Genomic DNA, 24061 nt, shown 5'->3' with positions numbered 1-24061 from the left:
CAAAGCTAACTCATGTCATGTAATGTAATGTAGGGGTATCTAATACCAGTTTCACAGAGATAAGTAGTCTTACTATCAGATCATAATATGTGAGGCTATGTCCTAGCGTCCAAATTTTAACATACTTTCATAATTCACTTTTCCACTCTTATTGAAATATATCAAATACTTTTTCCTTATATATTTTTCTTTAATACATGAACAAGTTTGATGTATTTTGTCATAAAACATCATTTTAAAAAAATCAATATTTTCTATGAAAACACAACCATCTCAATGTACAGAATACAAACATTTGGGCAATTATATTTATATTTTTACTTATTACCATTAAAATACACGATGGGTTAGATTTTGTCATAATACATTTATTTTTAACAACCTCACATTACTATATGCAACTATGTCAAGAAGTTTTTTTCTCTTTAGAAAATTTGCTTTCCTACTTTTGACAATGATTATTTCTTCCTTTTCATAACTGATTTAAATAAATTCCTTCTTTAATTTTTAGTGATGTCCTTGCCAAATGCTTTATTGAGAAAATAAGCCATTAGATGGGAACTTCCCACAGCAAAACAGAAATGTAGTGGCACCTGCACCTACCCATATTGTCCTTCTTGCCTCTAATTATAAAAGGAAGTGTCCCTCTGTTTGTCAGAGGCTAATCCTCTACTCTCCCTCTCTCCCTGTCTCCCTCTCTCTCTTCTGCACATCCAGGCTCTTTTTTTCTGTAGGATCATTGCCACAGACGTATGTTCTATTATATTCTTTCTCATTATCTTATTCTTATCACCAGGGGAACCTATTACACATACAAATATCCAGGTCTATCCCAAGGATCTCCAGGAAAAGAGAATGGAGTTTGGATGTTTTATAAAAACTCCAGGTAATTTTTTTCTCCTCTGGAAAATTTAGGTGATATTGCTTGTCAATATTACCCCTGCTGGCCCCACGTCTGCCAACTACTTCGCTACTTCTCTAACACTCTTCACAGCCAAACTTCTCAAATAATGGACTCATAGACATAAAGTCAATATTCTGAAAATTTATCAATTTTCTCCCCCAGCCTGATCCTTCCACTGCCTAATTAATTGCATACACCAGCAGCTACCCATTCACCTAACCAGGAATTGGAGCAACTCTTGGTACCTCTTTCTTGCCCTCCACACTGTGATCATCTGGATCAATGAGATCTATCTCTACCCCTTTTCACTGGAAATATTCTCCTCATGGCTGTTTCGTCTTCTGACCTGGACCACTGCAATAGGCTCCTAACTTGTCCCCAGCTTTGACTGCTGTCAAACTCCAAACATTTTTTTTGCACAGCCTCCAGAATCTTCTTATCAAAACATATATGATATAGTTTCAGTCACCTGTTTATAATCAATATTGAATTCACGTTACACTTATAAAAAAATCTAGTCTCCTTTTGATTGTTTAAAAAGCCCTGCTGGCTGGGTAGAGTGGCTCAAAACTGCAATATCAGCTATTCAGGAGGCTGGGGCTGGAGGATAACTTGTGGCCAGGAGTTGGAGACCAGTCTGGGTGTTATAGCAAGACCCTCGTCTCTACAAATTTTGTTTTTTAAAAATGGGCCAGGCATGGTGGTGTTTGCCAGTGGTCCTGGCTACTCAGGAGGCTGAAGCGGAAGGATTGCTTAAGTCCAGGAGTTTGAGGTTACAGTGAGCAATGATAACAGCACTGCACTGGGCCTGGGTGACACAGCAAGACACTGTCTCTTGAAAAAAATTATAAATTAATTAAAAAAGAAAATTTTGAAAAGTCTTGCTTCTCCAATGTTATTTATCTTATTCAAAAAAATTTTATTCAGAAACTATTTTTATATAATACAATGAGATGACTATAGTCAATAATACCTTAATTGTGTATTTTAAAATAAATAGTGTTTTCTGCCACTCTTGTAAACAACAGACAAGTACAGACCAGAGGAAGGAAATAAGTAAATGGCCGTGATGGGCAATAAAGGAGGAGCTGGGAAAGGGTCTGAGGAGTTGATGTTTGGGACCTGCAGGAAGGGAATGAGCCAGCTGTGTAAACTCCCCCTCAACAAAAAGAATATTCTTGGCACAGGATTAAAAAATGCAAAAGTCTTGAGATGAGAAAGGGTTTGGAGAGTTCTAGGAAGTGGCAGAGAATAATATGACTGAAGGGAGTCTGTCATGAACCTAAGGAGGTAAACAGAAGCCAGAGCCCCTGAGGCTACACAAGCCATGGTGAGGACTTTGAAATATTTTTCAAATGCATGAGGAATTCATTAGGCATCTGAACCAGCGAAGTAAGATGATATGATTTATATGACTGCTTTGTAGAGGGAGGAGCAAAAGTATGAGGAGGTGGGGGTCATTTTAACCTTTCGACTTGTGCCATCTTCACCTAAACAATACTCTAACCTCAGTGGCCACTTCTAGTTCTTTCAGAAAACAAAAGCATTTCAGAAGATTGCAGCCCACGCTGTTTGCCTTGTCTCAGATTGTCCTTTGAACCTTTCTTCCTTAAGGAAGCAACTTACACATCATGTATGTATTGAGTCATTCTGTGGCAGCACCAGTGAAATGAAGTTTAACCTCATTATTCTTTTACAGAGCACCATATTCTCGTTCTTCATCACTATTTTAATTCTGTTTTCTGTGTTTGTGTGTGTATTCTTTATAACTATCCATTTTCTCAATAAACTCTAAGCCCCGTGAGAGCACACACCATGCTTCTCTTGTGTTACCAGTGCAGGTTGATAATGGGTGCTCAGTAAATATCTCCTAAATACCTAATAAATATTTGCTGACGTCATTAGTAAATTTCCATTTCAAAAGATGCAATTTATAGAAAAAATTCCAGTGTTTTTCTGTTCTCTGAACAGATTTTTTTTATAGACATTGATCATATGGTAAAAGCCTCAACCTGTTCTCCTAAGCAAAATTCTACATGTGTACCTTTCTGTCAACTCAACTCCAGAAATACACTCCTAAAAATATAATAGGAGACCTCAAAACTGAATTCGTGGCTGGTACAAAGCATTCAAGTTTCTGAATGATGTAGTTATTCAGATCAGTGCATAGAACTGTGTTTATACACGTACTCTGTAGTGTCTTTTAAGAAAAACAACATCATTCTGATAGAAATGATGTTTCTTCAGTCTTTCTGGATTTAGTAAGTTTTATGGTCAAATTTTATTTTTTTCTTGGTGGCTAAGTACCTTTTGAAACTAATTGAATTTAAAAACGTTGTTGCATGTACTGCAATAGAAGTCTTTTTATAATGCATCATTTCACTTTTCAGCCTTCATTAGAGTTGATGATTTATAGCAGTATCATCCTCAAAGAATCTTCCACTTAGAGTGTCTCCATGAATATCATCACTGGAAGTGGGGAAGGTGGAAATCTGATGGTCAGGGTGGGCCAGATCAAACAATTACTTAGATGCTGCAAAGAATGATGATAAGGGAAAGACAGTTATATTTAAACTTTGTGTTATGCTTGTTCCCTAGTCATTGATTACTTTTTCTAAAAGTAGAGTAAATCAGAGGAGATGTGAGTGTTTTAAGTTTTGATTGTACCTCAGTACAAGGCTACAGATGTTTATTCAACAATAACCTTGTGTGAGACATTATGTTAGGTCCTGTGATGATTATATAGATAACAGGCGTAGCTTCCACCCTCAACAGCTTACGTTTAAATGTGGAAGAAAAAAGAATATTCAGAAAACTCTCATACCCCTCACAACATGTAATTGTTAGAGCAAAAATAAAAGGCATTTGGGAATCCTGAGGGGAGGTGAGTCTACTTTTATATTTGGAGTGTTCTGGTATTTGTATGTAAAAGGGACTTTTGGATAGTGGATGAAATTTCTACAGGCAGGTAACAGGAAAACAGGCTGGGGGAACACTACAGAAAAGGGAAGACACGCAAATAGGGAGGATGCTTCCAAATCACATTGCATAATACGGTTTTGCTAGACTACAGGATAAAAAAAGGAAATTATGGGGAAAAAACCTGATAGATCAGGGATCCTCAGCCCCCGTGCCATGGACTGCTACCAGGCCATGGCCTGTTAGGAACCAGGTGCCAAAGCAGAAGGCAAATGGAGGGCTGGTGAGCATTACCGCCTGAGCTCTACCTACTGCAGATCAGCAGCGGCATTAGATTATCATAGGAGTGCAAACCCTGTTGTGAACTGCACACACGAGGAATCTAGGTTGTGCGCTCCTTATGATAATCTAATGCCTGATGATCTGAGGCAGAACAGTTTCATACTGAAACCATCCCCCACCACACCCCCATTCATGGAAAAATTGTCTCCCATGAAACCGGCCCCTGGTGCCAAACAGGTTGGGGACCACTGCGATAGATGATTCGTCAGGTAATGGAAGACTGAATGTCATTTCTAGACATTTGGGCTTTTATCCATAAGGAAAGGGGAGACATTGAAGTTACTTAAGTGATATGTTGCCGTGTGTTTAGGGAATAGTTCTTTGACAGCTACTTCTGAAAAGGGCTGGAGGTGAAGGGATTCATACGAGAGAATTAGGATTTCAATAGTCTAAGAAAAGGATCTGCTATGGTAGAGCAGGGAAAGTAGACAGTGTGTGAATTCAATATGTTGTATTAAAGCGAGTTCTATAGGACATAGTGACTGAGACGTGCAGAGTGACAGAGAAAGTATCAGAGAATACTTCCAGGTTCTGAATGCGGAGCCTTTGAGATCAGACTTCTCATTGACAGTGGTAGGAAGAACAGAAGGAAGAACAGGTCTGCCATGCAGATAAGCATTCTTGGCAACAGTCAAGAAACTAATTAGAATGTTTGAATGCCTCCTGTTTCCATTGTATGTAACAAGGTGTAGTGGCAGCCAATCCAGATTTTAGGCACCTTGTAAGGGGGCTGTGGAGCCAATCAGTGCCAGGAAATGGCAATACAAGAAGGAAAACAAATATGAAACATTCATTAATATCTCAGAATGTTAACTCACTACGTTGACTTCCACCAAGAGAGAAAGAAAATTCCCTTTATTTTGAGCTTTGGAGAGCAGTGCCAGTTATATCACAGAAGAATGTGAAATGGTAGGTAGAAACGAGGAACAATCAGGGTGATAGGATGAGGTTTAGACTACTGCAGAAAACCACAGTGCAAGGCATTTCCAAAAAGTAGATTCAAACGGTGTTATCAAAAGCTGAAAAAGGGAAAGAAAAACAAAAACTGAGGGAAAAGACTTCTAGTTACAAAATAGAAGGATTTATAATCCATTGAGTATATACCCAGTAATGTGATTGCTAGGTCAAATGGTATTTCTGGTTCTATATCTTTGTGGAATCACCACACTCTCTTCTACAATGGTTGAACTAATTTACACTCCCACCAACAGTGTAAAAGCATTCCTATTTCTCTACATCTTCGCTGGCATCTGTTGTTTCTAGACTTTTTAATGATCGCCATTCTAACTGGCGTGCACACGTATGTTTATTGCAGGACTGTTTACAATAGCAAAAACTTGGAACCAACCCAAACGCCCATCAATAAAGAAAATGTAGCACATATACACCATGGAATACTATGCAGCCATAAAAAAGAATGAGTTCATATCCTTTGCAGGGACGTGGATGAAGCTGGAGACCATCATTCTCAGCAAACTAACACAGGAACAGAAAACCAAACACCGCATGTTCTCACTCATGAGTGGGAGTTGAACAATGAGAACACATGGACACAGGGAGGGGAACATCACACACCAGGGCCTATCGGAGGGTGAGGGGAAAGGGAAGGGACAGCATTCTGACAAATACCTAATGCATGTGGAGCTTAAAACCTAGACGATGTGTTGATGGGTGCAGCAAACCACCATGTCACATGTATACCTATGTAACAAACCTGCAGGTTCAACACATGTATCCCAGAACTTAAAGTAAAATTTAAAAAAAGATAGAAGTAACATTGAGGTATTAAGAAAACTATTTTGAATTTTGGAATAATATATATTACATTGTGAGAGACCTAATTATAAAATTGGATAATGAAAAGGCAAGGCAGAAGAAGATGTGCATAAAAGAATGAAAAAAAAAGAAGCTCTCCTCTCTTTTTTTATAAGAATCAAAGAAATGTTTATTTCTTCTCTCTCTCTCTCTCTTTCTTTCTCTTTCTTTCTTTTCCTTCTTTCTCTCCTTCCTTCTCTCCTTCTTCCCTTCCTTTCTTCCTTTCTTCCTTTCTTTCTTTCTTGACAGTGTTTCACTCTTGTCACCCGGGCTGGCATGCAATGGTGCCATCCTCCGCCTCTTGGGTTCAGGCGATTCTCCTGCCTCAGCCTCCTGAGTATCTGGAATTATAGGCACTCCCCACCATGCCTGACTAATGTTTGTATTCTTAGTGGAGATGGGGTTTCACCATGTTGACCAGGCTGGTCTCGAACTCCTGACCTCAGGTGATCCACCTGCCTTGGCCTTTCAAATTGCTGAGAATTCAGGCTTAAGCCACCACATCCAGCCCAAAGGAATGTTTCTTAAAGATGTTCTTGATAGAAAATGCCACCATGAAAATAAATAGAAAAGAGTCTTAAAAATATTCTTTAACTTCCCAACACATTGTATTGTACATATAAGAGAAATACACATTTATTTTTTAAAAACATATTTTGAAAGATTATAATATAACTTCTAGATTTAAAGAAATTTGTTCACTTATTTTATAACTGAAGCTAAATTAAAACTTAAGACTAATAACAGAAAAATGAGAATGTGTTTCTATTCAAGTAGTAAGATAGCCTTTTTATTTTTGAAGATATGAGATTTTTATTATTGACAATATTAATTTTGAAGAGATGTGTATGTGTGCATATGTGTGTAAAATGAAATAGAGAAATAATTTCTTCTTAAGTTCACAGAATTTCCACTAGCCAGGTATTGAATTCTTCTATACTGTTGTAAATTGATAAAATTCAAATTCTTGACACAAAAAAATTAGATAATACATTCAAAATATTTAGAACGAGGTTTTAAATGGAAGGCAACACAATTCATGACACAAAGACTTAAGCAATATATTTAATAATATTTAGAACAAGGTTCTGCAGACCCAATTATATTTAGTGAATTTAATTGAAATGTTTTTAAATATGTTGTTTCATTGCGTTGATCACTAACTTTGAAGGAATTTATTTTTATTAACTTGCAGCATAGAGAGGAGTAAAAATAAACAATACTCATATTTTTCCCAGTTAATGAAAATCAACAAGTATTAATAAAAAGCTTCTGATCTCTAAGAGTACATAATAGAATTCTTTTTGAGAATAACTGCTGTTTTGACAAATACCATATCCTTCAAGATAAATCTAACAACCAAAAAACAATCTGCCTTTATTTCTCAAAATGACTTTGACCTCAAATTCTGAAACTGACAGGGTGACTTTGCTCAGTGAACAAATATGATACAGAACCTTTTAGAGGGAATCAAATATGCCGAATACCCAAGTGATCTCTCTCTCTCTCTCTCTTTTTTAATCTTAAAATCAAAGCAGCTAATTTTACCACAGGGAGGAATTAAACCAGATGTAACGGCTATAACTTCAAAGATTTTTGTCCTTAAGGCCTAGAGATAATTAAAATAAACACAATGACTTTATTTCTCCTTAATGTGTCATTTATGTACTAGGTTCCTGTTGGGAACTGTATATATTCAAAATTATTTTTAGTTACTGATGAAAAATTAAATTCATTTTATCGTATCTGGATTTTTAATTTCAGTGATAAAGATCAAGGTCATCGGCAATCAACATTAAAATAAATTGGCAAATATAAGATTTTCCCCCTAAAATACATTGGGGAATCATTTGAAATTTAAAAAAAAAGTTATAAAATGTACTGAAAAAATATATTACTATTCTCAAACAATAATAAATTCGGATATAATTATTAGTATTTTGGCTTTAAAAAGTTGCTTTTTAGGTTTAATGTATTTCCTGAAACTATTCACAACAAATAAAAAATAATTATAATGTTACAGTATGCATCTCGAATATTATTACCTCCTTCTAGACATAATAGGCATATACTTATTCATTCAAGAAATGTGTATTAGTTATTATTTTTGATATTTGAGGAGTAAATCTCTTTGTAAATCAAAAGGAGTCTATTAAGTCAGAAATGGATAACTAGTGATTCAGACTTCTAAGGTAGCATTGAAATAAGATTATTATCCGAAGATATTCCTGGGATTGGCAGTTGTTTATTGAGATTTTTCCCCAGTATCTGGTGCTAATTTTTATGCACCTATTTACAGCTAAAATAGGAATTGATGGGAAGAAAATATATGTGTAACTCCCTAATGCAACAGTATGAAAACCCATGAAAGAATAATTCACAAATCTTAATAGAAAGAGGGAGAAAGAAAGGGAAGAAAGTTATTTTTCACTTCCCCTGAGCAAACATGTAATTTCCATGATTTCTTTTTAATGACTGCGGTCTGCAGCCAGTAGGTACTGATTTATGAAAAGCTGTAAAAGATCAGGTGGAGCTCTGTAGGACATCGTTTACAGCTGCATGGATTGAAACCTATCTAATTTGTCTAGTAAAAGTGTGAGCTCACGGTGCACATCACCCAGCCTATAAATTTCCCCTTCAGACCCAATGTCTGGGGCTGGGTCTGAAAAAACGCCAATGCCTGCAGCTGCTCAAAGGCCCAGATTCCCTTGGTGCGCATGAAGAGACATCACAGGCTCTTCACAGTGAGAGACAAATTCCTATCCATTGATAAACTCTCCAGATGTCCTCTCTGAGGAGGAAAGGAACCAAGTTTTATTTGAAATCCCCAGAGAAATCCTGGAAGTGGAAAAATGATACTTTGCAGGGCTGGTTATTCTGAGGTCACTGGCATTAAAATTAGGTCATTTTTTTTTTTTGTCTTGGATGCACTTTGATCCAAGTCATAAACAGACAAACTCAGTTGGGGTCACTAATCCTTAATCCACACGTCCTGTTCTATTTCAATTTGTTTATACTAATTTTCTCTAAACTCTTGTTGAGTCTGGCTAAAGTGTTGAGTGTAAAAGTACAAACTATTTTGAACTGAGAAGAAAGAATTCTGCATTTTGCTATTAGGCACACTTCATAAATATTCTGAATAAATGTCCTGGGGTTTGATTCTTCATACCCACAAACCCATAAATAAAAAAGTATTACTATTCATGGGACTAAAACTTGACATAAGGTTCTGTGCTCCAGCTACTGTAGACAGAGAAACTGTGGCGTGTGCGCGCGCATGCCTGTAGATAGTTTAATGTCTTGTCTCATTCTAGGTTTCACATCATTTTTCCTATAAAATCTTCTCACACCTGACTTAATGCTATTCTTATCAATTTTTTAGTGGTTCAATGACTTATCCAGTGAGTCTAGTGTAATGTCTAATGCTTGCTAGTGACAAAGACTATTTCATTCATGATAGTTATGCTGAAACAACCCATGAATATTGTGTACATTTTGATGTGTATCTGTAATCTGAAGTTCTTAGGAAAAGAATAAAAATACAAAATTTTCAATTATAAAAATAAGCTGTTTTTCTTCCTCAGATGAGTAATTTAAAAAATCATAGAAAGTTGTTTGCATATATGTTTCAGAAGAAAATAACTTATGAAATGTTATATTGATATTTTATAGTTTTCCAGATATTGCTTAAGGAAAAAATTAATATTTATATAATAAGGCCTAATCCTTTTTTAGATAATCTCTGAGAGTTAGTAAAACTAAACTATATCACAGAAATAGAAATTATAAACTCCATAATTAAGATTTTCAATTTATAATTTGAACTTGTGAAGTAGAAAGGATTGAAGTAATTGAGTTCAGTCTAATGGACAGAAGGTTGAAGAATCCCTCCCTTTCAACTTCCCTCCACTACACAAATGACAATCACAGGGAGGGGACTATTAATCTATATTTTCCACAGAGTATGAAAATAGAGTCAGAACCAATGTTGCAATTTTTCTTCTGAAACTCAGGGTTAAAACTGCACTAACATGTGACCGTTTTTATCAAATACGTTTCATGCCTCACTGTAAAAATCCAGATAGTGAGTTCACAAATTTCTCATATGTTCCAAGTAATAGCATGTAGGTGTAGGGCACGATGATCTGAAATTGTCCTGGCTCACAAATCAACTTTACACTTGAGCAGGTCTTTTGTACATAAGAGAGTAAGCTGAAGAATATCACCAGAAGTGGTATAAACCTCTCAATTAAAAGACCTATTTAAGTGTGGGCGGAGCTGGCACAGATTTGCTTCATAGATTTTCTCATTTAGAACAGGAGCTTTTACCACGTATCCTAGATGGTAATCAGTGACTGCTACTCATATGTAAAACATTATACAGTTTTATTTCGTGTATATTGTTCATTTTGCTGTTTCATTCTATTTCTAAAGATATTGAAATTAGCCCCTTAGAGACCTAAATTTATTTCTAAAATAAGGATAAATGCATGTCAATATATTATTTGTTCTGGTGTCTTCTCACCACAAATTCTAAACTTTGAATTTAAGCACTTCAAATGACGGACTTCACTTAGACTAATCTTTCATTTCAAGTATATAAGAAAAATATGAAGTTCTAGTTTTAATACTCCTAATTTTGGAGATTTTTATTGAAAGATTCTGAATAACTAAAATGGCAAAAAATCAAAATGTACCCTCGTAATTATTAAATAAGATTAAGTTATGATATATACAGTTTTAATATTAATACTATATTTTGTTACAATACTGAAAAAAATCACAGCAGAATAGCACTTCAGTTTTCAAACATTTGCTGTGGAATGATTGTGAAGTTGTAAAAGTTATTGACTATTCTAATGAAGCCCCTAATAATGGCTACTTCTCAGGGTTGTTGTACTATTATGTACATAATATTATATATGACTAAATTTCTAGTTACTTAAAATGGTGGTTAACAAGATCATTGCATTCCCAGCATTATATATAAACTGATATTTACTCTGCTATTTTCTTTTTGAAGTTTTCAGAAGTTTAACCATTTCACCATTTACATAAGAATAATGAACAGCTAACAGACAGTGCTTATTATGAGCCAGCACTATTCTAAGTGCTTCCTACATATGCTCATTTAATCTTCATTTGTGTGAAATCGATATCCTCACCGTCATCCCCATTTTACAGACGAGGAAACAGACAAGAAATTCACCAAGGTCACACAAATAGTATGTGGTATACCTGGGATTCAATCCAGGCCTTACGGTTCCAGTATCTGTGCACTAAACTTCAAGGCATATAAACATCGAATACGCCACATGATGGAATCAATAAATCGTTTAAGAAAAAACAGGGGAAATGCAATATGAACAAAGTTTTACCTAAATGGCACAGTGTAGCAGTCAAGTATGTGGGCTGTGGTATAGAATAATGTGGGTCTAAAGGCCAGCTCTGCCTCTTTTGCCTGAGGAAACTTAGATTTGTAACTTAATGTGATTTAGTTTCAGCTTCTTTATCTATCTCAGAGGATAGCATCAGGGCCTAACAGGTACTGTAAAGATTAAGGTCCTTCATGTCTGTGTAATATTCTTAGCATGATGCCTGCCACATTGAGTGCACATGAACGTTCAATATAATATGAAAACAAGGGCCTTCAAAACTTATTTCTGTCATTGTTATTATTTATCCAAAACTAAAGGCTTTTATAACTACCTTGTGCCCAAGCTCCCTTCCTTAGGAGAAAAGAAGAGAGAAGTCAATAAATTGTTCACCTAGTGACTGGCTCCAGTCTTATAAGTCAAAGGACAATTAAAGAGGCCACTAAGAGCTGAAAAAAAAAAACACACCAAAGACATTTCACCAGCAGGCTGCTTCTTTTGCCTCTTCAGGGAGGCAAACATTGTCTCCTTCATTTCCTTTATGCCTCTTCTGTTCCATTGATTTACCAGGTCTTGCAGGTGGTTATAGATAGATGTTTAAGCCTGTATTTATATAAAAAAAAAATCCTAGAAGGAAGTCCTTTTTCTTTTTCTCTTTCTTTTTGAGACGGAGTTTCGCTCCTGTTGCCCAGGCTGGAGTGCAATGGCGCGATCTTGGCTCACCGCAACCTTCGCCTCCCAGGTTCAAGCGATTCTCCTGCTTCAGCGTCCCGAGTAGCTGGGATTACAGGCATGTGCCACCATGGCTAATTTGGTATTTTTAGTAGAGATGGAGTTTCTCCATGTTGGTGAGGCTGGTCTCGAACTCCTGACCTCAGGTGACCTGCCGGCCTCAACCTCCCAAAGTGCTGGGATTACAGGAGTGAGCCACTGTGCCCCGCCCTTTTTCTTAAAGCTGATTGTATTGTGCAATATAAATCACAATTACAATCCCTCTCTGAGTCTCTGTGTATGTGTGTGAGTGTGTATATATATAAAATATTATGTATATATCGTGTATATAAACACATTACATATATAATGTGTATATCATGAATAATGTGTTGCATATATATATCATGAACTTCATTTGGTGTCAAGTATGCAAGAATGTTTTTTCTTATCAGTCATCTACTTTTTTCTATTATTTTTTATTTTTAATGACATGCAGCATTATTTAACTGCGTTGAGTTTATGTCCTGCTGTAAGTATAGCCTAGATTGTTCAAGCCATTCTTTAGACAGCAACCTGTGCAATGTCTAACAAACAAACATCCAGTGGGAAATACTTAAAATATTGAAACTGAATCCATCATCAAAGCAGACAGCAAAGAATTCAGTGTGTCCTGCCTACTGTAACTGTATCCTAAATTACTACCATTTTTGCTAGTGATTAAATTCAATGATAATAAAATATGTATGGATATATTTATGTCTTTCACTGGCAAATTTTCAGCGATTTAAAAAGCATTTGTGGATGGAGAAGGGGAGAACTTAGACAAGATGATTACACGGCGTTCCTCCAAGCTGCCAGCTTGAACAGATGAAGCTTTCATGGCAGATAAATTCCACAAATGAACAGGAACACCATATGAAGTCTGGAAGTTCCTGCTGATGTTAGTGTCAAATTTTGACACACAGCAACTCTGCTGACTCCTGATCTGTCTCCCTTTGGTGTTTTCTTTTCTTACAGGCCATCAAACCTTCTTCTGGACCAAAGCAATGTGGATATCACTACCTTCCGCACAACAGGTGACTGGCTTAATGGTGTCCGGACAGCACACTGCAAGGAAATCTTCACAGGCGTGGAGTACAGTTCTTGTGACACAATAGCCAAGATTTCCACAGAGTAAGAAAAAAAATTCATTAAGAAGAATGAATGATTCTTTTGAACTTTCTGCTGAATAGTAACATCTTGGCTTGACATGTTATAAATATTAGTGGTAGATCTGAGGTACTGACTATCTCCTGGAACTGCTAATCAGGGCCCTGGGTCTCCTTGTGGCCCACAGCTTCTGGATTGATACATATTGATGTGTCTTCCTCTCTCAAGATAGTACCCAGGATCGGTGTCTTTAGATATGACCTTCAGATCAATCAATAGATTCACACCCATAACCATACTGCAGACTGAAGCCCCTAATTTAAAACATAAGCAGACATAGATTGATGATTATTATATTTCTGCATTTTGTGATTTATCTGTTATTTTTACTAAAGCTTAACATCTGTGAATCAGGAAAATTGAGAACCAAGTAGATAATGTGGTATACAAGGAAACAGTAAAGTCTAAAACTAGTTTTCATAGTTGCTAAATAAACATAACATCATGTATTCATCATTGTCTACTCTGTAAAAGATATCATGCTAGAAAATGAAGTTATAATTAGGTTTAAGATAGAATTTTTGGGTTTTCCTCAAAAGGCTTATTGCCACATGAGAAAGAAAAAATATGCATCATAATATTAATATTAATTTATAGCTTTATGTGTTAAAAGCCAATAAATAATCAAGTATAATATGCTGTATTTTTTGGACAATAATCTTTTGGTAACAGGAATCTTTTGATATGAGAAACACATGGACTCAAGGAAAGGGGGTATATAAAGAATCAAGCGAATCCAGTGAATAGCCAAAAATTTGGTTCTTATTCACAAAGTAGGGTGTTTGGGAACTGATAAATTAAGAGTTGGAAGTCACATTCTTCATCTCACTGTGATTGAGAACCAATTTACTTCACTTCCTAATGTGACTGCATCATTTTTTCTTTTTCTGCACAATGACATTTTCTGGATTCCCATGCACATAACTAAAAACTGGCTTTCTCAACTCTTGGTCATATAGCCTTATAATGCCATTCAACTGACCAGGGTCCAACTCCCTTAATTTTAAGTTACCAGGAGAGAAAGTAGGACTGGCTCAGTCCCACTTGTACATTGGCACCTCCAAAGTCATATGTTTGCTAGTATCTAGTCATTTATCTTCAAAAGAAGTAGAATGAGATAGTATGAACTTGGCTCTAGGGGCCTTTTCCTGAAGATAAGATGGAGAACTGTCCCAAAGAAAGAAGTCTATACTGGATACATACACCAAAAGTTGTCCAGAATGTTGTCGCTTGCATGGTCTATTGGGAAAGTGTTCATCTTTGTGTCAGTCTTTCTTTGATCTTTGTTAAATTAAATAAACCCTTTAGTCCCCCAAGTTTCTTTAAGTGTTATCATTGCCCACTAATACTTAAATATTTAAATATTGTTGAATATTTAAAGACTTTCATTGTCACCCTGTCAATCATTTAACATCACTGTGAAAAATAACAGGTTAGATGCCAAAAAAGAATGTGCTATGTAATTAATAGATGTAAGTGCCCAACAAACAAATAAATAAGTTTATAATTTATGGTGTAACATTACAATCAGAAAGACATAAAGCCAAAGAAGGACTTACAGGAACAGTTTATGATTATTGAAGAAGAGGACTTGTTCTAAAAAAAATAAACTTACCCTAGTCAATTTAACATGCACCAGCATTCCTGTTCAAAGTGGAATGTGGTGTTTATTGAATAGACTTCTGACCCAATCGACAGTACACTTGGGTTTCTGTGGTACTTATTTTGATCAGATACAGTCTCAGGATATAGTCATGTATTTAAATATTTTTATAAATTCTTATTTTTGTAATATAAACAGTTAGGGTTATGATATACAAAACATGTGCTGTAGAGCACAGAAGCCTAGTGAAAAGCAAACACAAAGTTGAACATGTCCACATCATTGCCAGATTTTCAAAGGCAAAGTTACGCAAATGTTTATTCTCAATAAAATATCAACACTCAAAACTTTTAGATATCGAAACACTATATTGAAATGTATGAGGCAGAACACTGTTAATAAGATTAACTGCTAGTTTGCAATTCAAATATTGTCGGCCATTATAAGCTATGAATGTGATAAGAAAGCTATTTGCTTTAAAAAAGTGAATGACAGCATTTGTCATACTTTCCAAGTTAGCAACGTTACTTGTGTCAACAATACCATGTTGGACGTCAAACTCTTTTTGGCTGGTTGGAATATATTTACTTAATTGTTATTATTATTTGAACAACCTGTGAATATACATTCAAGATGAAAGCTGACTTTTCCTGAAAGACAGCTTTTTCAGGTTTGTCCTGCACACTGAGTCAGGTGGTATGGATATGTCCATATTGCACTCCCCACAATATTCCTTCTTCTGTCCTTTCTCCTCAATTCAGGGACAATATAGGATTAACACCTTTGCCCTAACACTCCTTCTTGAAAGGAGCTGCTTTTTTCCTTGAGTCTTCATAGTGTCATACAGCTCATGCTCCTAGTTTATATTACAAAATGATAATTTATTAAAAGTCTTTAATATACTAATAATTTGGGTAAATATAATGAGGCAACATTTTCAGCATAAATGCTGTAAAATATTGAGCTAGATATTTTAGCTTTCTTTCAGGTTCTTGGCTTATTGTTTGAATTTGATTGCTTTCAGTCTCTATTTTCATTGTGCCATCCAGAATCAATTCAGAAATGATTTGCTTGACCAAATAACTATGGAGATCCTCCTAGAATAGAAAAACATACCTTTATTCCTATTCAGGCTGCCAAAGTATAGGAAAAGATCAATAAAATTTCACATTCAAATGCATATTAATTTATTTTCGTTAGTTTAGAGATTTCATTGACATGTAAGCTACTCAAGTTATCTCATTTTTGAACAAAGCCCAGAGCATATGCGATTTTATTTAATAAATACATATTTCAAGGCATTACTTCATAACCTAAGATGGATTTAGGAAGGTTAAAGTGGGAAAGGAAGAGAGAAAGGGAAAGGTTAGAATGACTGTGACTGTGAAACTAGAGAGAGAATTAAGTGTGTGGAATGAATATTAAGCAGATTCATTGCCACATGTCATTATCCTTCACCCATGGATGCCATTTTCAAAGTGTCATCACCTATCCCTTTGCCTTTGAAGTACCAGATAACACATTAACCTCTGGTCTCAGTCTGGAATTGCTCTTTAGTCTTGAACTTTTCCACCACTCTTCTGAATAGGACAGTCAAAATGAAATGAGCACACAGAGTGTTACAGAGACAGCAGCAACTGGGGGTTCCAAATTATTTTGGACATGGCAGAGTAGTGGACAGAAGATATTTGGGCAAGAATAGCGAGACTAGAGGGTGTTTATAAACCCTAGCTAAGGAATAACCCAAATGGATAATTACTTTAATTCTCTTTTCAAAAGTCCAATATAATCATTTGCATTAAGTAAAAAAATTATATATAAAACATATGTAGTATATTTATATAAATATATAAAAATATATATTACATATTATATGTTTATATATAATATATTACATATTATATGTTTATATATAATATATTACATATTATATGTTTATATATAATATATTACATATTATATGTTTATATATAATATATTACATATTATATGTTTATATATAATATATTACATATTATATGTTTATATAATATATTACATATTATATGTTTATATATAATATATTACATATTATATGTTTATATAATATATTACATATTATATGTTTATATATAATATATTACATATTATATGTTTATATAATATATTACATATTATATGTTTATATAATATATTATATATTATATGTTTATATAATATATTATATATTATATGTTTATATATAATGTACAATATATTATGTGTTTATATATAATGTACTATATATTATGTGTTTATATATAATATATTATATATTATGTGTTTATATATAATATATTATATATTATGTGTTTATATATAATATATTATATATTATGTGTTTATATATAATATATTATATATTATGTGTTTATATATAATATATTATATATTATGTGTTTATATATAATATATTATATATTATGTGTTTATATATAATATATTATATATTATATATATCTACAATATATAAACATTATATATAATATATTATATAATGTTTATATATAATATATAAACATATAATATATAATATATTATATATAATGTTTATATATTGTAGATAACATATATAAACATGTATATATATAAACATATAATATATAATATATTATATATAATGTTTATATATTGTAGATAACATATATAAACATGTATATATAAAAACATATAATATATAATATATTATATATAATGTTTATACATTGTAGATAACATATATAAACATGTATATATATAAACATATATATATATGTTTGCTTATACTGGGTTCACAGACACAATGTAAAACAGTTTGTTGCAGAACACTTCTTGAGGAATACACTCAGGAGGTGCAGCTATGAAGAAATGATGAGGAATGTCTCAAATCGGTCTGTGAACTCAGCATCACATTTTTGCAGTCACTTGGGGATGAGTGCTTCAGTTCAGAAGGAGGATCAGGGCCAAACATCATAGCAAGTAGTACTCAGTAACTATGCTTAAATTTCTCAAAGAGCTCAGGCAATTACTGCATTGGAATATATAAATATTATATATATATATTTACTCATATAATATAAATATTATATATATATTTACTTTCCATGACTATTATTATTTTTATTTATTTATTTATTTATTCATTTATTTTTGAGGCGGATTCTCGCTCTGTCGCCCAGGCTGGAGTGCAGTGGCGTGATCTCGGCTCACTGCAAGCTCCGCCTCCCGGCTTCACGCCATTCTCCTGCCTCAGCCTCCGGAGTAGCTGGGACTACAGGCACCCGCCAACGCGCCCGGCTAATTTTTTGTATTTTTAGTAGAGACGGGTTATCACCGTGTTAGTCAGGATGGTCTTGATCTCCTGACCTCGTGATCCACCCGCCTCGGCCTCCCAAAGTGCTGGGATTACATTCCATGACTATTATTTTAAGAAGGGGAAAGGGAAGAGACAAAGGACAAAAAATCATCTAGTCATAAAACATATGATATGGTATTGGAAGAAGATGAAAGAAAGAAGAAAGAGTGAGAATCTATTGATTTGCATACCCATACTTGTATCCGTCCTGTTTTCTGGCTCTAGACTCATAAACTGACTTTGCTATAGTTTGGGGATAAGTGGAGAAATGTTTATTCTTTGTTTTAAAGATAGATTCATGGTATGTTTATCAAAATCCTGTAATGCACATTCTCAAAGGCAGGGATCAACAGAAGTAGCATACATTACTCTAAGTGAAGGCTTTCATCGTCCACAGTTACACTAAGCGTGGCAAGCCTCACGTTCCCATACATCCCCACTAGCCTTCCTGAGGAAGAGTATGATCAGATACAGCCTAAGGCAAGGCACAAGCTCTCCATAGAGGATTTATCAGCCTTTTGACAGTCAGCGGGGAGGGAACCTGCAGGTCATCAGGAACTTTGTCAGCTCAGATGGTAGGAATTCAGTAGAGTCTTGGTTAATTTAATGCCCTGATGCTTAAATAACAACTACATTTCTTCTCAAATGGTTACCTATTGTTTTCTTGAACACCTTTATTGCCTAGGAACCCATTTCTTAAGAAATTGATTAATCCATTTCTATGTAGTTGAATTCCCAATTTTTTCTTTCTTTATGCTCAGTATAAAGGAAACCCCTCTGTGTGCGTGTGTGTGTGTGTGTGTGTCTGTGTGTGGTGTGTTCACACATGTTCTTTTTTCCTTGCCATTCTCAATTTTCCTGGCTGTCCTTGACAAATGATACTTTACGCCTGGTCGTCTTTACCCAGAAAAACATATTTTGTATGTTTCTTTCTTTAGCAAATTTGTATTGAGCCCAGTAACTGGCAGCCATTGTTTAGGTTGCTGTTGATAAACAGAGTACAAAAAAAAAAAAAAAAAAAAAAGAATCCCAGTTCACATGGAATTTACCTTCTTGTGGAGTAAGATAGGGAATAAAGAAAATAAATCAGAAAGAAACTCAATATGTTAGATGGTAATAAATGCTTTGGAAGAAAATGAAAGAAGAAAACAGAAAGTGCAGATACAAGTATAGAAAAGTTTTAAAATATTAAATAGGAAGGTTGGGGAAGCTTTCATTGGAGGGGGATGTTTGAGCATCTCTTAATCCTGAAAGGTGTGAATATATGAACTAATTACTTGAAACAAGAATATATAATTAACCGTTTGCACATTAGCTGTCTTTTTTACCTAAATGAAATTCCTTATGTTTTTATAATCTTTATTTTAATGCCTACTTTCCGACTTTAAATTATTATATATTTAATAAAAAGAGATATGTCTTTGTCATTGTTTTTCTACTTTGAAAGAACTGTGTACTTTAATGAGATTATTCCAGTTATCTATGGCTGCACAGCAGCCTCCCTGAAAACTTAAAGGCTAAAACAGCAAGAGGTTTATTATACATCATAGTGTTGTGGGTTATAAATTAGGGCAGAGCTCAGGTGGGTGATTCTTTGTGCTCTACTGTTGATGTTGACAGAAGCTTACAGCTGCCAAATGGACTGATCTGGTGTAGAGGGCTGGAGATGCTTTCATTTCGACGTCTGCCTTGATGCAGTTAGCTATACAGCTGGTCTCATCTGGGATTGTAGGCCAAAGTGCTTACATGTGGCCTCTCCTGTGCAATAGTGTCAGGTGGTCAGACTTTTTATATGGCAGCTCTAGAGCCCCCAGAGAGGATGTCTCAAGCAATAAGTAGAGGCTGGCAGTTTCCTAAGACCTGAATGGAGAAAGTGATACAATGCCAATTCTGGCATACTCTGTTAGCCAAAGCAGTCCCCAGGTTCAAGGGAAAGAGATAAAACCCCACAAAGCATGTGTGATCATTGATATTAGTTTCCTAAGGCTGCCACAAGAAGTTACCACAAATTTATTGGCTTAAACAACAGAAGTTTTTTTCTTAGAATTCTGGTGGCAGAAGTCTGAAATAAAGATGTTGGCAGTACCACAATTGCTCCAGTCTCTAGGGGTGAATTCTTCCTCGTCTCTTCTAGCTTCTGGTGGATCCTGGTATTCTCTGGATTGTGGCAATATAACTCCAATCTCTGACTCCATTTGTACGTCGCCTTCTTCTCTATGTGTCCTATTCTCTTATAAGGAAACTGTCACTGAATTTATATACTACCCTAATCCAGTAAGATATTTTCCCAATCGGTGTATTAATTACATCTAATACACCCTCTATCCAAATAAAATCGCATTGTGAGGTTTGGGATTGACAGAGATTTTGAGGAAACCCTATTCAACCCACTACACCATCTATATAGTCTTCTACAAGACGGTGGAACGGTCGGGAAATAACACAGATGATGTAAATATCAGACAATGAGGTCTACAGTACTAGAATACATCGTTGTGCAAATTGTGCTAATTGAAAATCTCCTGCTTATGTACTATCGAAGAAACCGATTCTTATATTGTTTTCTTTTCTTACAGTGACATGAAAAAGGTTGGTGTCACCGTGGTTGGGCCACAGAAGAAGGTCATCAGTAGCATTAAAGCTCTAGAAACGCAATCAAAGAATGGCCCAGTTCCTGTGTAAAGCACTGCTTCTGGAAGGAAGTGGTGGCTGTGGAAGGTGTAGCATCATCCTGCAGACAGACAATAATGCTGGAGATACTGGTGGAAGTTCCAAGTCCAATAAGACACTCAAATATGAGTACAAATGCCTTAAAATGGAATTGAAAAACTCTTTATTTTCCCCTATCATTTAGTGGATGGGTGGGTGGGGTATTTTTTTGTAATTGCTTTTTTAAATATTAGTTAATGGATTAAATTTAATTCTTCAGCATAAAATGGTGAAGAACTAGTATATAGCCATTGATCATAAACTGACTATCGTAAAATCAAAGCAAGTGAAATAACAAAACGGACATGGTGGCTTTGTTTAGGTAGAGCCACAAAAGAAAAGACTTGTAATATTTTTATATACAGAGGAAATCTGTAACAGGTATTTTGTTTCTTTTAAAGCAAGCAACATAGAGGAATTTATACCTCAAACTATCTGGCCATATTTACTACCTTATCACTGCATTATTCTCTTTTATCTGTTTAAAGCATATAGAGATGAAGTTTGTAGTTGTTTTAAGTACTACACATTTTTAAATTGTTAGCTTCCTTAAGTATATCATGTAAAGAAATGTCTTAATTTTTGAAAAAAGTACATATTTATTTTCTTTTGAATTGTTTTTATTGTTTTCTATTTATGCCTTGATGATTTAATATGGATTTGTTACAGCCAAGTGCCAAATGCTCTCTCAAATTGTCAGCAATTTAACTAGACACAGATAATAATGGGTTTCTTTCAGATTTTTTGAACCATCCACTTACATATATTTTTAAAAAATGAAATCCTTTTCCTGTTCATACACTAACCAAATCTCTCATAATCTGTTATCCCAATCATTGTTGCCTCTCCGTTTATTATAAACTGTATGCTCACAACTTAGTGTAATATACTAGCTTGTATGCAATGGATTTTCAACCAGATAACATACCTTTCCTGCTCTGGTGCTTAGAGACTATCAACTCCCTCCTTTAATGGAGGAGCCGTGTTAGAGCTTCCGAGAATAGCTCCACTGGACAGAAGTGGAATCCTATATAGAATGCTGCACTAATTGACAACACAGCCTATAGGCCAATGCATGAGTAAAAAAAAAAAAAAAATTACTTGCTCACTGGCTTTGAAAAGTCACTTACTATTGTTGCTGAAATTTGCTGAGCTGTTTATAGAGAATGATGATAACAGAACTACTCCTCTGTATCACTGGTGTTTAGGTGAATTAATTAAATATTGTGATCATTAGTACCAGGTATTATTATCTTTAAGAGTCTTCGACTTCAATGTACATGGTGCAGTTTTGGTGTGTAACTTAGAAGGACTGAACTTCTTTGAATTTACTGGACATAACATTTTCAGAATAGTTGGTCATCTAGCAAACGCCTCAAAATGTGTAGGCAGGAGAGAAATTTCTCATCACAGGGATTTAGACTTACTATTACATAAAGGCTAACTATGAGCTTGCTCAGTAATTTTGAAAAGATGTACCTGGTGGATATCTAGCTAGTAATATATTCTGAAGCAACGTTTTCGCGCTATCGATACTCTTTGTAATGCTGATATGATCTTGAGTATAAGAAATGCATATGTCACAAGAATGGAATGGATAAAACAATGCCGCAAACTTAATGTTCTTATGCAAAATGGAACGCTAATGAAACACAGCTTACAATCACGAATCAAAATTCACAAGTGCTAATCTGTTGTAGGTTTAGTGTAATAAGACTTAGATTGCACTCCTTCATATATAAGATTGTTTCTCAAATCTTGGCAATATTCCTTAGTCAAATCAGGCTACTAGAATTCTGTATTGGATATATAAGAGCATGAAATTTTTAAAAATACACTTGTGATTATAAAATTAATCACAAATTTCACTTATACCTGCTATCAGCAGCTAGAAAACATTTTTTTTTAATCAAGTATTTTGTGTTTGGAATGTTAGAATGAGATCTGAATATGGTTTCAATCTAATTTTTTCCCAGACTAATATTTTCTTTTTTAGGTACTATTCTGAGCATACTCAACAAAACCCATGCATTTCATAAACTAATAGAAGTTGAGGATTGTTGAATCTATTTCACTTATTTTGGCTGTGGTTTCCATCTGAAAGTAGAGGTTGTATACACCATATACTGTTCTTCATTTTATTAATATTTTTCTACTTGACCTCTCATAAATTTACTTTACACAATTCTTACCCTGTACATATGTAAACATAAGTGTACGATTCTTAACCGTGGAGTAGAGGTACTAGAATGCTTACGGCCATCTCTTTGTACAGGAACTGCATTGACTTTCAGTAAACATAAAGCCACAACTCCTACACGATGTTATGTACCATATGATCTGTTTTGTATCTTAAATTTGATTTACGTATATTATTTATTTCTGGTAACTCACTCAGTTTATGCTGTGCTAAATATCAATCAAGCCATGTATAAATGTGATATGATTGGCATTATGTGTTTACTTTAAACTTGTCTTTTCAAAATATTACTCAGTTTATGTTGTACAATGTAGATGGCCTCTTACTAATGTAAAATGATTTGTAGTGGAAACATTTATATTTTTATAATAAACATAATGAAAATATTTTTTACAGATTGGAATACAGAAGTGGTCTTTGAAGTTTTTTACAAAAATATAAAAATATGTGCTTATTTAAACTGCAAAATAATGAAATTTACATAAGTCACAAAAAATATGCTTCTGGGCTTTTATTCTCCATTAGTGAGGAGGGATTTACATTGTATAATCCACATGTTTTTGGTCTACATCTCATTATGAATAAGCCAGAAAAATAATCAGTAAATATTATTTCAAAGTTAATAAACACAACTGTAATAGGCAATTCTCTTTTGATTACAAATAACAGAAAACAAATAAAGTGGATTAATTTTCTAAAAAAGAAAATGTTTAGAAGAAGTGACAGAATTATCTGGAGATAAACTCCTTAGCTAAGAGATCAGACACAGATTGAACCAGGAATTCAAACAATGTCAACAGGGTTAATTCTCTCATTCTTTGTCTTCTTCCCTTGGCCCTATTTTTCTTCCAACTGGGTTAATTTGCAAGCTATACCTTTCTACAAGGTAAAAAATACTACTCTCTTTAATCTAATTCTG

At 34.5% G+C, this 24061-nt stretch overlaps 1 protein-coding gene across 3 annotated transcripts in view; it reads left to right on the top strand.

Moving 5' to 3' along the window:
- EPHA3 (EPH receptor A3) overlaps positions 1–23539 on the top strand; it is a 367831-nt gene extending 344292 nt beyond the window's left edge. For all 3 annotated transcript variants that reach the window (XM_054482953.2, XM_054482954.2, XM_063661463.1), the window contains exons 16-17: positions 13087–13242; positions 20810–23539. In XM_054482953.2, the coding sequence (XP_054338928.1) occupies positions 13087–13242; positions 20810–20915 (262 nt within the window). In that variant the 3' untranslated portion in view covers positions 20916–23539. The remainder of the gene's footprint in view (positions 1–13086; positions 13243–20809) is intronic.
- The last annotated feature ends 522 nt before the right edge of the window (positions 23540–24061 follow it).

This window comes from Pongo pygmaeus, chromosome 2 (genome assembly GCF_028885625.2).
Source record: "Pongo pygmaeus isolate AG05252 chromosome 2, NHGRI_mPonPyg2-v2.0_pri, whole genome shotgun sequence".
In the NCBI taxonomy this organism is placed as follows: domain Eukaryota; kingdom Metazoa; phylum Chordata; class Mammalia; order Primates; family Hominidae; genus Pongo; species Pongo pygmaeus.
The sequence above is the reverse complement of the archived record's forward strand: the minus strand, read 5'-3'. Positions and strand labels throughout refer to the sequence as shown.